The sequence below is a fragment of the Erythrolamprus reginae genome, chromosome 12 (assembly GCF_031021105.1).
Source record: "Erythrolamprus reginae isolate rEryReg1 chromosome 12, rEryReg1.hap1, whole genome shotgun sequence".
NCBI lineage: Eukaryota > Metazoa > Chordata > Lepidosauria > Squamata > Dipsadidae > Erythrolamprus > Erythrolamprus reginae.
Genome location: NC_091961.1, coordinates 24,342,189 through 24,358,493, shown reverse-complemented (window position 1 = coordinate 24,358,493; position 16,305 = coordinate 24,342,189). Strand labels below are relative to the sequence as shown.

General features: G+C 39.9%; 1 protein-coding gene across 4 annotated transcripts in view; it reads left to right on the top strand.

Moving 5' to 3' along the window:
- ARHGAP32 (Rho GTPase activating protein 32) overlaps positions 1-16,305 on the top strand; it is a 265,471-nt gene that overhangs the window by 181,095 nt on the left and 68,071 nt on the right. The window contains exons 11-12 of one of the 4 annotated variants that reach the window (XM_070765693.1): positions 431-481; positions 3,408-3,476. The exons of 2 other annotated variants lie outside the window; for them this stretch is intronic. In XM_070765693.1, coding sequence (XP_070621794.1) covers positions 431-481; positions 3,408-3,476 — 120 coding nt within the window. Of the gene's footprint in view, positions 1-430; positions 482-3,407; positions 3,477-15,219; positions 15,388-16,305 lie in introns of those variants that run through there. One more of the 4 variants, XM_070765691.1, reaches the window with a different exon arrangement.

Here is a 16,305-nt window from a genome sequence, read left to right as displayed (position 1 = left end):
AACAATGTCCCACTCAAGTTTTCTTTAGTGTGGGAAATGGTGCTGGTACATAATTATTTCCACAATTACGAAAAAGATCTTATGTGTCTCTTTGCACCGATGGCCAGTGGTTAGCCAGTTGCAGAATGGTAACTCATTCTCTAACTGAATCATCTAAGTGTTTTGGAAGTAAAGTACACCCTAATTACAAAGTACTGCTGAATAATGCAAACTTCCATTGATTTTCAGAAGAGGTTTGGGGTGTGTGAAAAACAACTGTGGAAATCCTCAGCACATGCAGAATTAGGTTCCTGTGTAGCATTTAACCCTTTGCACAATGTTAAAGAAACGGTTGTATGTAAATCTAGTCTTCTTGAAATGAAAATGTTTTATTTTCCCAGATGGATGTTCCTGTTAATAATGTGTTTTCTTTTAAATTGTACTTTCCCAGTCTCCCCTGCCCCTGGAGCCCGTCCAGCATCCTGGAGCTACTTCCCCCCTTGTACGTTTTCATTCTTTTTTCTTTTTGTTCCAACATTTTTCCTATTTTCAACTGAATTTGTAATTGCATTCATATACAATGGTAAACCAGAATGCTCATTGCCTCCGGTTTGAGTCCTTAAAAAAAAGTTCTGTCTTAAGGGGGGGGGGGGGGGGGTTGGTCATGGTTTGTAAACCAGAAACTGTGCCATGTTCCTTTCTGAACAATACAAAACCAGACATCAGAATCTGTTCTTACCTTTTTTTTCTCCAAGAATATCACAACAAACAGACCATGGAAAATGCTGTCTGAGATTATGTGAAAATGATCGACCAAGACACTTGTGTTTTGTTGTTTAATCCTGAAAGAGTTTGAATTCTGGTATACTGTTGTATATTAATACACTCGGCATCTGAGGAACGTGCAGTGACTTTTCACTGTACAGTGTTCCCTCGATTTTCGCGGGTTCGAACTTCGCGAAATGGCTATACCACGGTTTTTCAAAAATATTAATTAAAAAATACTTTGCGGTTCCTCCCCCTATACCACGGTTTTTCCTGCCCGATGACGTCATATGTCATCGCCAAACTTTCATCCGCCTTTAATAAATATTTTTTAAAATAAAGTTTAATAAATAAACATGGTGAGTAATAATCTAAATGGTTGCTAAGGGAATGGGAAATTGTAATTTAGGGGTTTAAAGTGTTAAGGGAAGGCTTGTGACACTGTTCATAGCCAAAAATAGTGTATTTACTTCCGCATCTCTACTTCGCGGAAATTTGATTTTCACGGGCGGTCTCGGAACGCATCCCCCGCGAAAATCGAGGGAACACTGTACTTTCTTTTTATATTTTTTGTTTCACAATATGCATTAAATTTGAAATCTAAAATAGAAGGTAAATAAGGAAGGAGAAAAATGAGCTTGAAACTTAATTTTTAGGCACAACTAAAATTGCAACTACCGTATTTATTTATTATACAAGTAACATTTGTAAAATCATATCCCAGAGTAAGAAGATTGCATAATCTTAAAAATGTATGCTTTGGAAAAATGTTGATTTTTCCTATACAATTACATAAGGGGTTGGGTTTTTTTTGGTACACAGACATAAATGTTTTCTACAATTAATTACTAGAATAAAGTTTTGAATTATATGGTACCAGAGAAGGGGAATTACCTAAGCATACGGTAACTTAATATAGTATTAATAATTTTTAGGACAATCTATAATACTTTTCTTCATTAGCAGTAGTAGAAACACATCAGCTTTGTCTTACAAAGCAAACTGTCACAAAAGGAAAGCATTCCAATAAGATCATATCTTTTAATACCATTTGTATTTTTAATGAACACATATACTCCAAAATCGCAGCAAAAAAGAACAAGGAAAGACAGAGTATGTTGCCACCAAGTCTTCAAAGTGTATCAGGAAGGGTACGGCTTCTTTCCCTCACTTCATTTGGAGAAAAGGTGTGAGATGTGCTTTGGAGAAATTTTCCACAAAGCAGTGGAAGTTTACACCGTGCTGTTCCTTCTTGTGACACAATATAATCTTAGGGAAAAAGATAAAGTTTATACAACTGTCTTGCTTGCTTCAATGTAACAGCATGGATGGAGCACAGCATCCCTGCTTTTTTCAGTCCTTTCCGATTCAGACAGATAAACGTGCTTGCGATTCTCTGATATCAAAGCATATGGCCCGAAAAATATTCTTTGTGTGTTCCATACGAGACATCCTCTGCAGCAATATTTGTTCAATGAGTCTGTCAGTTTTATCATCACATACTTTGAGCATATGCTGTCAGTTTGGTTCAGTATAACTATTAATACAACAAAACCATGGAAACCATACTATTAATAAAACAAAACCATGGCAGCAGAGAAATCGGTAGGTTATTCTAAATACCCTGGCAGGTGGTATACAGAGAGCCAACATGTGACTGAATCATGGGAGAGCTTTGCTGATGCTCTTAGCCTCCAGCTGTAATGTACTCTGTAAGGGTTGCAGTAAAAATATAGTATAACACCCTTTAGCCTTAAAAATGGACCCATTTTAACCAATCTATTGTTTTCTTTAAGATATAATTGAATGCTCACCACTAAACAAAGTCTTTGCAGACATTAATAAGAATAGTTCTGACAAACTATACTGCTCAAAAAAAATAAAAAAATAAAGGGAACACTCAAATAACACATCCTAGATCTGAATGAATGAAATATTCTCATTGAATACTTTGTTCTGTACAAAGTTGAATGTGCACAACAGCATTGATAAACTAAAATCCATGTTTGCCAGTATTCGGTATCTTCTTTCTGTTTAATCTTCATGAAGAGATTATTAAGAAATATTGGACTGTGCAGAAATGGACAGGTGAAATTGATTGTCAATCAGTGTTGCTTCCTAAATGGACAGTTTGATTTCACAGAAGTTTGATTTACTTGGAGTTATATTGTGTTGTTTAAGTGTTCCCTTTATTCTTTTTTGAGCAGTGTAGTAAGTGCCATCTTGCAGGTAGAATAGAGTAAATTCTAATCAAAGGTCACATTTGTTTCATATTTCACTTTTTAGAATGTCAATGAGCAGTCATTTGAAATTAGAATTTCAATGCCTTAGAAAATCAAGGTTTAAACTTCAAAGTAAGCCTGTCCATTTCTGCACAGTCCAATACTTCTTAATAATCTCTTCATGAAGATTAAACAGAAAGAAGATACCGAATACTGGCAAACATGGATTTTAGTTTATCAATGGCTGGAAAAAGGGCCAAAGATTAAGACTATAATTTGCATTGTTAAGCAAGCAAAACAACCCCAGACAGTACAATATTTATTAAACAATGATTAAGTGTAATAGTAGAAAACTAATGAAACTTTATAAAAAGAAAAGTTTAAATAATAACATTTTTATCCTATTTTGCTCCATTTTCCACCTTCCACGACTGCATCCAGATTTGGAGATGGATAGTAATGGTTCAGCATCTATTTCAGAGCCTTTGAACCAATCCCAACTGAGCTCAGGTAGAATGGATTATAGTTGATACAGTTTATAAATGGACTAACTCTGTACGTTGTAGTAGTAATGCCAACTAACGATTACTTGAGTTTGTTTTAACTGTGTTTGTTTTACAAGGTAGAATATAGTTCCAGTTATACCCACAGGCTTGTCTTCTAAAAGCTAGAAAAGATCTTTATCGCTATACTTATATGTAAAAATATCTATGTCGATGGATACATGTGATCCCAAAGATTCCAAAGAGGTAACCACAATTAAGTTTTTTCCCCAGGATTGGTGCCTGGGATGTATGTCTTATGAATTAGGATCCATCCATCTGTGTCAGCATCAATTTTTTTTACCAAATTTAACCTAATACCTATTTCTTGAGAGGGGCGGCATACAAATCTAATAAATTGAATTGAATTGAATTTCATGTACATTGCTGCTATTTCTAATTAAGTACAAGGGGACGGTGTAGAAAAAACAGCAAAGGGTAAATGTTGAGATCATATTTTTGAAAAGCTGAACAGCCATATTATATACAAAACTGCCAAAGTATAAGTAGAAACAGCTATGGTATAGTTGTCATAGCTACATTGGATGAGGTACATTTGTTGGGATAAAAATAACCAGAAGATGCTGATGTGGTTAGTGTATGTTGGGTAATGTCCCTGTATTAAAATGGTTATTTTAACAACCACTGAAACACTTCTTGTTGTTGCCTTTTGTGACTCACCCTGTTTGTCATCATAGTTTAGAGAATAAAGGCTGGATGTTACTAACTGAGTCGTGGAGTCTATAGATAGGGACATCATTTATTATTATTATTATTATTATTATTATTATTATTATTATTATTATTATTATTATTAATTGGATTTGTATGCCGCCCCTCTCCGCAGACTCGGGGCGGCTAACAACAATGATAAAAAACAACATGTAACAATCCAATTTAATAAAACAACTAAAAACCCTTATTATAAAAACTAAACATACACACAGACATACCATACATAACTTGTAATGGCCTAGGGGAAGGAATATCCTAACTCCCCCATGCCTGGCGACAAAGGTGGGTCTTGAGTAATTTGCGAAAGACAAGGAGGGTGGGGACCATTCTAATCTCTGGGGGGAGTTAATTCCAGAGGGCCGGGGCCGCCACAGAGAAGGCTCTTCCCCTGGGGCCCGCCAAACGACATTGTTTGGTCGACGGGACCCGGAGAAGGCCAACTCTGTGGGACCTTATCGGCCGCTGGGATTCGTGCGGTAGAAGGCGGTTCCGGATGTATTCTGGCCCAATGCCATGTAGGGCTTTAAAGGTCATTACCAACACTTTGAATTGTGACCGGAAACCGATCGGCAGCCAGTGCAGGCCGCGGAGTGTTGCAGAAACGTGGACGAATCTAGGAAGCCCCACGATGGCTCTCGCGGCCGCATTCTGCACGATCTGAAGTTTCCGAACACTTTTCAAAGGTAGCCCTTCTTATTCTAAGAAGGAGGCTCAGGAAGTTAAAAAACCCAAGTTTTATGTTTATGTGCAAAACTACATGTAGAAATCCATGCCACCTTTGGTCCTAATAGCTAAGATCCATTCCTCTGACTGGAAGTAGGAAACATAATAGTGAATTCCTTGCAATGAACAAATTATTCACAGCCACTCTAAAATCTAGCTTCTTTGTTATACTTTTAGAAAGGGCTTTTATAAAGAGGCTAAACATTAAATGTTCACTAAATGAATCCTCCTCCTGCCCGCAGGATGCCAAAAGTAAATTATATTTCTGTGAATTGAAGCAGTTAGTCTGAGGATATGGAATGAGTGACATAAAAAGTAGGGCAATAGTACAATTAGTAGCTCAGCGTCTATGGGAGTGGGCAGCTGTAATTAATTTAAGTGAGCAACAGCAACAATAACAATAATAATGAGTCATGTCTTCTCTCAAACAGTTACTACTCATGAGTCATTGTGGAGTTGAGTAGCCTTGTAAGTCTAAATTACATGTGTATGCATAATAGCAGTTCGAAAGCATGCAAATGCGAGTAGATAAATAGGTACCACTTCAGTGGGAAGATAACCATGTTCTGTGTGGCTTTGGCAAATAGCCATGCTGACCACACGGCCATGGAAATTGTCTTTGGACAACACTGACTCTCTTAGCCAAGAAATGGAGATGAGCACCATTTGACAGAACTGACAACCTTTACCTTTTGTGTATTAAGCATAAAATTAATTTTAGAAATAACACAATCAAGTTAAACAGTCCAAGTCATAACATATTTAAATCAGTAAATATCTCTCAATACAATTAATACACATGCGCAGAAGCACAAAACCAAGATGGTGCTGCCTATGGCGCCGCTGAGAGAGTTGGTTCAGGGGCATGGCCAGCTGGCCATTGCTACCGGTTTGGTGAGTGGGAGAAATTCCCACTACCAGTTCTATAGAACCGGTCTGAACCAGTAGGAACACATTAAAGGCTATACAGTATTCCCTCGATTTTCGCGGGGGATGCGTTCCGAGACCGCCCGCGAAAGTCGAATTTCCGCGAAGTAGAGATGCGGAAGTAAATACACCATTTTTGGCTATGGACAGTATCACAAGCCATCCCTTAACACTTTAACCCCCTAAATTACCATTTCCCATTCCCTTAGCAACCATTTACTCACCATTATTACTGGTACTCACCATTGAATAAGACACTTAGTGATCCTGATATTTATAAACATAATTATTTATTAACAATAATTAATTTTTTTGTTATTTATTTGAAAAAATTATTAGTTTGGCGATGAAGTATGATGTCACCAGGCGGGAAAAACCGTGGTATAGAAAAAAACCCCCGCGATGTATTTTTTAATTAATATTTTTTGAAAAACCGTGGTATAGGCTATCTGCGAAGTTCGAACCCGCGAAAATTGAGGCAACACTGTATATACAGTAATGTACTAGCCAATTACAGGGAATATTCTACCATCGTCCAACTGTTCTCAGACTTGGCTTAAACCTAGAAAAGGAGAGATTGTGGGCTGTAATTTTTAAGGCTGACTCAGACTGAAGACATTTGCATTTTAGAACTATTTCTTTTTCTGTCTTCAATCTAAATACCAAGGCAGAGAGATCCTTCCCCAAGAGGGAAGGTTAGACTGTCATGAATTTAATGGGGTATAGCAGCTACAGAAGACTGGAAAAACCTCTGTTTTCCTCTGGAAGAGTTCTCCGGTTGGGAGATCTTCCTTTTTTTCATGCCGCCGATGCCACAAGAGTCATCTTCTCTTTCATTGCTGAACTATAATTCTTAATATTAAAAGCATAAAGGTGTTGAGGCATACAAGTAGGTAAATTAGCTTCCTTTCCATTTGCTTCTATTTGCCTCCTTTGTTCCCAATTTCTTCATGTGGATAAGCATAAAAAGAGATAGAAGGTTTGGGAGATAGAGAGCTGGAGAGGCATTACACAGATTGCATTTTCTCTCTTTCTCTCTCTCTCCCTCCTTCCCTCCCTCTCCCTCTCCTCCTCTCCCTCCCTCTCCTCTCTCTGTAAAACTATAGCACAGTGCAGTTTCCCCAGCATTCTCAAGATACATGGGGTTATTATACCTGTTATCATCTTCTCTGCCTATGAATATTATCGGCCTGCATTTTTTACTGAACTGGGACCTACGAGTTCATGGAGAGCATTCTATATATTACATACTGCTCCATCCCATATTTGGGTATATCAGGTGACCCAACAGAAAAACATTGAATCTTTCCCCTAGTTCTGCTGATAAGGGGGGAGAACCTGTGGCTTAGAACAGTGATTTTCAACCTTTTTTGAGCCGCGGCACATTTTTTACATTTACAAAATCCTGGGGCACACCACCTACCAAAATGACACAAAATGACACCCTAAGACACTCTCCTCTCTTTTTCCATCCCTGTCTCCTCCCCCCTTGTGTGTGTGTGTATGTGTGTATACACATTCTGGAACCCTTTCCAAAAACAGGTGAGGGTTGGGGTTTTTTTCTCTCTTATTCTTTGGGTGCTTTTTATCATATGCTTTAAATCAAGAATCACTTCTCTCTCTCTTTTGTTTCTCTCTTTTTCTTCTCATTCTCTGTCTCAATCATTTTCTCATTTCTCTTTTTTCCTCCCCTTTTTTCTCATTTCTCTCTCTCTCTCCCTTCCTCTCCTTTTCTCTCTTTCTCTCTCTCTTGCTTTCTCTCTCTCTTGCTTTCTCTCTCTCTCTTTCTCTCTCTCTATCTCTTGCTTTCTCTCTCTCTCTTTCTCCTCTCTTGCTTTCTCTCTCTCTCTTTCTCTCTCTCTCTTGCTTTCTTTCTCTCTTGCTTTCTTTCTCTCTCTCTCTCTTGCTTTCTCTCTCTCTCTTTCTCTCTCTCTATCTCTTGCTTTCTCTCTCTCTCTTTCTCTCTCTCTCTCTTGCTTTCTCTCTCTCTTTCTCTCCCTCTATCTCTTGCTTTCTCTCTCTCTCTCTTTCTCTCTCTCTCTTGCTTTCTCTCTCTCTCTTTCTCTCTCTCTCTTGCTTTCTCTCTCTCTCTTTCTCTCTCTTGCTTTCTCTCTCTCTCTTTCTCTCTCTCTTGCTTTCTCTCTCTCTCTTTCTCTCTCTCTCTCTTGCTTTCTCTCTCTCTCTTTCTCTCTCTCTCTTGCTTTCTCTCTCTCTCTTTCTCTCTCTCTCTTGCTTTCTTTCTCTCAATTTTGAATCCCAGAAGGGTTTGGCTAGCTGATGAGAGCTAAATAGCTTGAAATAGATCTATACTAGTCTCCCTTTATTTCTTTATCAGTTCTTTGTAAGTTTGAATATGAATATCTCTACCTACCTACCTATTCTATCTATCCGTCCGTCCATCCATCCATCCATCCATCCACTCATCCATCCACCCATCCATCCACCCATCCATCCATCCACCCATCCACCTACCTACCTACGTCCCTACCCTACCCATCTATCTACTTATCTACCTTGTCTGTCTGTCTGTCTGTCTGTCTGTCTGTCTGTCTGTCTGTCTGTCTATCTATCTATCTATTCCTTGTGTGCCCCTTTAAGCTATATTTTTCCTTCTTTGTATGCAACTGCTTTTAGGTATGACAACTGAGCAAGCAGGGCTGAATATATCAGCCTCAGACAAGCCCATTATCAGTTAAGGTGCCTTCAATGGCTAAAAGCAGCTTGTTATGAAAAAGGATGGGAGAGAGATTGTGTAGGCGATGACAGTCACAATTAGGGTCATTTTCTAGCTGCAGTTTATATTCTTTTGTAAACCCTTAGCGCGTTTTAAGTCCTAAGAGACAGGGAATTATTTCAGCACTTGGTGCATCTTGCACAGCGGGCTACCAAACGAGTTGTCGATAGATAAAAACAGTCTCCTAAACCTCATGTATTCCTCTGATGCTTGTTGATGTGAATGTCAAGCATGCATGAATTAGGTTTGCACCATTGTTGATTTGATTTGACAACACGGTATGCTGACAGCCAGGCAACATGTCACCTTTTAAAAACCTAATTCGAATAATAACATTTAACCCTGCTGTTCTGTTTAAGAAAAGTAACAAATCTTCTGTTCCCGGGTCACCCTGACCCGGACCGAAAACTCTTCATTTGCAGTGCTTATGTTTGGTCTTTTTGAAAGCTTTTTTCACTTGGAAAGTAGTCTGAACATTTCTGCACACAATGATATGAAAATTGAAATGAAAAAAGTAAATCTTATTGGTTTATTTTGCGGATATAATGCACGCCCCCCCCATTTTTGTGAAATTTTTTTCAATTTATGGATAGTTTTGCTTGCAAAATGCATTCTATTTTACTAAAGTTGGTATAGGATTGGTAGCTTGAACATTTCTGAACATAATGATATGAAAATTGAACTTGAAAAATTGATGCATATTGGTTTATTTTGTTGATGAAATGCATGCCCCCCCCGTTTTTTTAAAATAGTCTTCACTTTATGGATAGTTTTGCTAGCAAAATACATTCTATTTTACTAAAGTTTGTGTGGGATTGGTAGCTTGAACATTTCTGAACATAATGATATGAAAATTGAACTGGAAAAATTGATGCATATTGGTTTATTTTGCACATAAATGTATGCCTCCCCCCGTGTTCAATTATTTCAATTTATATAAAAATTATGCTGTTAATTTCAAACTTACATACTTTTTTTTAGTAAAATGGATTTGTTTCATAAAATTAGTCCTCTGGCTACAATGTGGTTGATTTTCAAAAGGATATTCCAAATATTTCTAGACAAATATGTATAAACAGTGACAATAATGGCACATAGCAAGGCCGGGGGTGGGGGGTGGCCTTTTTGTGGCAAAAATAAACCAATAAGAACCATTTTTTTCAGTTCATTTATATTTTTCTTATATTCAGAAATGTTCAATTTAGTATATCAAACCTTTTGGGGGGAAATTCCTTAGGGATTTGTAGCCTTAAAAAAATAGAAATTGACACGAAATTAAAAAAGGATGGGGGGGGAGGGGCTTTTTGATCAAAATAAAAATATAAGTCTCAATTTTTCCAGTTCAATTTTCATATCATTATGTTCATAAATGTTCAAACTAGTTTTCCAGTTGAAAAAGTTTTCAAAAAGATCAAATTCAAGTACCTAAAAAAATTATTTTTGGTCCGGTCATATACGAACAGAAACAGACTCGAAGTTATGATTTTTTTTTGCCCAGAAAACAATTAGCCACCACCCCAAAAATATTTTTTGATGATCAGCATTGTTAAATTGAGTAAATGAATGCCTAAGATTTTAAAGAATATTTCGGATTTGGAGGATAAAAAAATAAAAAGTGAAAATGGTTGCAAGCAGCCGAGGGGGGGGGGGGAGGCCTTATTTCTGATATTAAAAAACCAATAAGAATCATTTTTTTCAGTTCCTTTATATTTTTCTTATATTCAGAAATGTTCAAGCTACCAATCCCACACCAACTTTAGTAAAATAGAATGCATTTTGCAAGCAAAACTATCCATAAATTGAAAAAAAAATCACAAAAACGGGGGGGCGTGCATTATATCCGCAAAATAAACCAATAAGATTTACTTTTTTCATTTCAATTTTCATATCATTGTGTGCAGAAATGTTCAGACTACTTTCCAAGTGAAAAAAGTTTTCAAATTGACCAAACATAAGCACTTCAAATGAAGAGTTTTCGGTCCGGGTCGTATGTGACCCGAACAGAAGATTTGTAACTTTTTTTGCCCAGCAAAAACTAAGCCCCCCACCCCCCAAAAAAAATTCTCATAGAGAGAACCCCTGAAATGATGAATAGTCATGAAATTTCAAGTTTCAGATATGCAGGGAAAATTTTTTACAGGGACTCAAACTTGGCTTCGGGTCGCATACGACCCGAACAGAACAGCAGGGTTAAAATGGGGATGGGGATTCCCTTCTCCCCTTGAAGAAAACCATAGAGAGTGGGGAATCCTAAGAAAAAAATATATTCTGCATTTCCCTTTGTCAGTAGAAATAATGCTAGTTGTTTTCCACAAGTGTAGCTCTATTACCCCTTGTTATAATTAAATATCAAGGACAAATTTATTCAGTCACATTTCATTAATTTTAAACATTGTGGGCAGTTGTCAAATCCCACGGTGGCCTGCCTTTGTGCTGTTTCAATGCTCTTTTCCTGCCTATACCCATCCTCCTTTGAGTAAACTTGGATATTTGGAATTTTCACTGACAGTGTAAGTGTTGGCAGGTTGTGAAACATCCAGTATTATCCATTCTATTTTTTCCAGTGCAGAAGAGTCCTACTTGGTCTGAAGAAAGATAATCTAAAATCTCAAGAGGACAGATTATTTCAAGATTAAATCTGAGTTAGTCACTGGAACCAGAGATTTACCCTTCCGAGTTTTTGGGCTTATGCTAGAGCTTACCTTCTACTGGAATACAGTGGAACCTCGACATATGAGCAGCTCTACTTACGAGCTACTCGAGATAAGAGCTGGGAGGGGAGCGACATTTTTGTTCGCCTCCCGAGCTCACATTCGGGATACGAGCGCCAAGGAGCTGTCTCCTGAAGCCGAACGCTAACTTCCACGTTCGGCTTCAGGAGACAGCTCCTTGGCGCTCGTATCCCGCGTGTTTTAAAAGGTTGCAGCCGGCCTGGGGGGCTCGCTGGGGTGCTGGCAAGCCCCCCAGGCCGGCTGCAACCTTTTAAAACACGCGTGCCGCTTCGCAGCTGTCTCCTGAAGCCGAACGCTAACTTCCGCGTTCGGCGGCAGCGGTTTTTTTTGTTGTTGCACGGATTAATTGACTTTACATTGTTTCCTATGGGAAACAATGTTTTGTCATACGAGCGTTCCGACTTACGAGCCTCCTTCCGGAACCAATTAGTCTCGTAAGTCGGGGTTCTACTGTACATGATTTGGGCTATTCTCTTGAGCCGTATTTATGTGGTACCTGGTTGATTGCTGTGTTGATGACTGGTGATTGGCTGTTGCTTCCTTGTGCTATGAAGCCCTCAACTCCTAAATACTTGACAAGCTAGTGGTGAGCCGGGGTGGCACAGCAGCGCTCGTTCATTTATTCATTCAATTATCCCAGCCACACGGCCATGAACTTCTCATTAGGGGAAATAATCTTTCATGTATTGAAGGCAAACATACATGTCCCAGGAAACTTAGGTGGCGCAGTGGGTAGAGTGCTGTACTGCAGGCCACTGAAGCTGACTGTAGATCTGAAGGTCAGCGGTTCAAATCTCATCACCGGCTCAAGGTTGACTCAGCCTTCCATCCTTCCGAGGTGGGTAAAATGAGGACCCGGATTGTGGGGGCAATAGCCTAGCTCTGTTATAAAAGTGCTATTGCCAACATGTTGTAAGCTGCCCTGAGTCTAAGGAGAAGGGTGGCATAAAAATTGAATGTATGTATGTATGTATGTATGTATGTATGTATGTATGTATGTATGTATGTATGAATGAATGAATGAATGAATAAATTAATAAATAAGCCATTAATTGACAAGGGGTTCATTTCCCAGGCTTCAATGGGCCATTTTGGGCCCCTTGTCAGTAAAGAGGACTGCTGATTTACCCCCAGCTTGTCAAGTATTTGGGAGCTGAGGACGTCACAGCACAAGGAAAGAACAGCCAATCACCAGTTGTCAACACACCAGTCAGCCAATAGAAAGGCACCACATAAATACGACTCAAGGATAGCCCAAAGCACATATTCCAGTGGTCCTCAACCTTTCTAATGCCGCAACCTCTTAATACAGTTCCTCATGTTGTGGTGACCCCCAATCATAAGTCTAGTGCCAATTCTCCCAACAGAGCTTTAAGCTGATTGGCAGGAAGATCAGAGGCCTGATTGGTCGGATTGTAAAAATATGTTCCATGGGGCCAGAATAGAAGCCTTAGTTACTGACACCATGGGAAATTTGTCTTTTCCCATGGTCTTAGGCAACCCCTGTGAAATGGTCATTCGACCTCCAAAGGGGTCCTGACCCCCAGGTTGAGGACCACTGTAGTAGAAGATGGGTTCCAGTGTAAGTCTGAAAGCTCGGAAGGATAAACCTCTGGTCCTGGTAACTAACCCAGACTTGATCTTCCAACATTATTTATTTATTTATTTATTCAATTTGATTTTTTTATGCCGCTCTTCTCCTTAGACTCAAGGCAGCTTACAACATGTTAGCAATAGCACTTTTTAACAGAGCCAGCCTATTGCCCCCACAATCCGGGTCCTCATTTTACCCACCTTGGAAGGCTGAAAGGCTGAGTCAACCTTGAGCCAGTGATGAGATTTGAATCGCTGACCTGCAGATCTAGCAGTCAGCTTTAGTGGCCTGCAGTACTGCACTCTACCCACTGTGCCACCTAAGCTTCCTGGGACATGTATGTTTGCCTTCAATGCGTGAAAGATTATTTCCCCTAATGAGAAGTTCGTGGCCGGGTGGCTGGGATAATTGAATGAATAAATGAACGAGCGGTTGGGGATGGTCAGTGAGACCTTCTCTTCAGTCACAATGCTTAGCTTTCTTTGCAGGAAACAGTGTGGCACGTAACTTGTACTTTGACCCTGAGTATCCCAACTAAACAGAGATTTGAACCCAAGGTTCCCTCTTCCTGATTCTTATGTGTTAAGATAATTTTATGAATTAGGCAAATTTGTTTTTCATGAACTTTGTAGTCCTCCTGTGGGCATGTTCATTTGGCAGGTTTAAACAGGGTCTTCACTTTGCCTGAAGACGTTGCCTGTCTCAGATACAGATCCTTGTTTCAGCCCAACCTGTATTTTTCTTTATTTATTGTTAGATGTAGCTCCTACATTTATTTTGCATGTCTCAAGTGGCTTTTCCCCCCCTTTCAGCGACAACCCTATTAGGTAGGCTGGTCTGAGACAGACTGTCTGGCCCAGCCAGCTTTCATGCCTAAGAGAGGACTAAAATTCACAGTCTCCTCGTTTCTAGCCTGATGTCTTGGTGTCTACACCAAGTGGGCTGAAACCCAGTGTAATCACATTAATATCCTTTCTAAATATATCCCCTCCTTTCATCATCTGCAGATTTTGGCATATCTCTGTACAGTGGTACCTCTACCTAAGAATGCCTCTACTTACGAACTTTTCAAACTAAGAACCGGGTGTTCAAGATTTTTTTGCCTCTTCTCAAGAACCATTTTCCACCAGAAATCCGAGCCTCTGAAACTGTAACCGGAAAAGGCAGGGAGAAGCCTCTGTGGGATCTCTCTAGGAATCTCCTGGGAGGAAACAGGGCCAGAAAAGGCGGGGAGAAGCCTCCGTGGGTCCTCTAGGAATCTCCTGGAAGGAAACAGGACCTCCACCCTCCCTGAGCTTTCCCCAATCGCACACGTCATTTGCTTTTACATTGATGCCTATGGGGAAAATTGCTTCTTCTTACAAACGTTTCTACTTAAGAACCTGGTCACGGAACAAATTAAGTTCATAAGTAGAGGTACCACTGAGGTTGCAATCATGGGCTAAGGAGGAAGGTCGGGGTGGGTGGGTGAGGTAGAGTTGTTTCTAGCTTATAGAAACTGCCAAGAAGCATTAATGTTTACCATGAACATATCCAAAGCAGCTGAAGAATTATTTGACGGGATTCCAAAGTCCTAAATCATTATAGTTGCATTTCCTTGTCCCGCTTAGAAAACAATTAGCCTTATTCAAATCAGTCTTAATCAGTTTCCCCAATTACTTAATTGGGATGCCTGCGAAGGCATAAAACTAGAGGTGTCTCATTTATGTTTTCTTCATTTTTGCCCCCTCCCTGCCCATGATAGTTAAGATTCACCCAAAGGGGGGGGGATAAGGGCAGTGGGCTGCCTTTTATTAGCCTTTCCCCCACCTCATTTGAAACGAGGGGCAGAACTGCTTTCATGCCCACTCCCTTGCTTTGAATTTGCCCTGTCCACTGACTCATTTGCTTTTATGGCTGTTCCCTCCTCCTTCCTGTTCCCTGCTCGGTGGACTAGCAATGACTTTGCAAGGATGGGCTGGCCTCTGTTCAGCTGCTAAGAGTCACCTGAGCAGGGGGGGGGGCGTGGCCCGGAGTGCGAGGTGGAGCTGGACAAGCCCAGCTTCCTTCACAAGGGTGAGATCCTTGGGAGGGGCATCTGTGGTTGTGGGCAAGGCAGAAGCAGCGGGTGCCCCAAGGAGGTGCTTAACTCCCCCCCTCCCTCCAGATACAAAGCTGTGCAGGAAGCCACTCATAACTGGAGGGGGGAGCTCGGCTTGGAGGGTGGGACGGGGAGGGATGGGTTGTGTGCGTATGTGTTGAGGACTTTGTGCCGCGCAGTTGATCTCTCTCCCACTGCGGGCTGTAAATCCTCCGAATGCCAAGCCAAAGCTGATCAGCGAAACTCCGCCGGTTTCTTTCTGCAGTAAGCTGCCGGGTTCTTCAGGACTGATCTACTTGGAGCTTGATCATTACTATTATCATTATTATTTGTGCACAATAGGTGACGAGAAAGGTAAGACCGTGATGCTGATTTGTCAGGTTGTCTGGCTTGTGTGTGTGTGTAGGTAAAATACATCTGCTTTTGCTGACTTGTTGGTTTGTTTCTGTGCACCGAAAGTGATGTAATGCAGTGTGGGACACAGGCTTTAATTAAAAAGAATCCCCTGGTGTGAGTTTTACTTGGTACTTTAGGGGAGGCTGTTTTGTTTGTTTGAGCCCGAGGAGTTTTGGTAAGTGCTGTCAACATGAATTGAACAAACAGCGCTTCGGAAGAGGCTGGCAAAATGGAGTGGTTTGTTTTATTGGTATATCCACCGTTTCACTCTTTCCTACACGGGGAAAGAAACGCAAGAACCTGTTACTCAGGAATACTGAATGTTGTGTGAGATTATAACTGTTGTATCTAGAAAAACTAGTTTTGTTGTGTTATAGCGAGGAGGATTGTTGGATCAGTGCCCTACAATCATTTTCCTGGCTGGGAGACTTCCCATCAAGCCAATAAAGGCTTTTTAAGAAGGGCAATTTCCCCTAGCTTGTATTAATTAGAGACTTAGACATTGTTGTGATTGTTTGCTTTTTCATAAATATTGGTCCTTGAGTCTCTTGGAATTGTAGGCATATATTAACTCTATTATGGGTGGTGGTGGAAACAAAGCTTTATTAAAGTAGATATGAGCTCATACGAAACCTCTAGAGATGTTGGGAATTAGAATAGAATATAACAGAACAGAAAAGATCTGAATAGAATAGAATAGAATAGAATAATGTATTGGTCAAGTGTGATTGGACGCACAAGGAATTTTTCTTTGCTGCATATGCTCTCAGTCTACTTAAAGAGACAAGATATATTCGTCAAGAATCATAAGGTACAAAACATAATGATTGTCATAGGGTACAAATAAGCAGTCAAACCATACTAGGAAATAATATA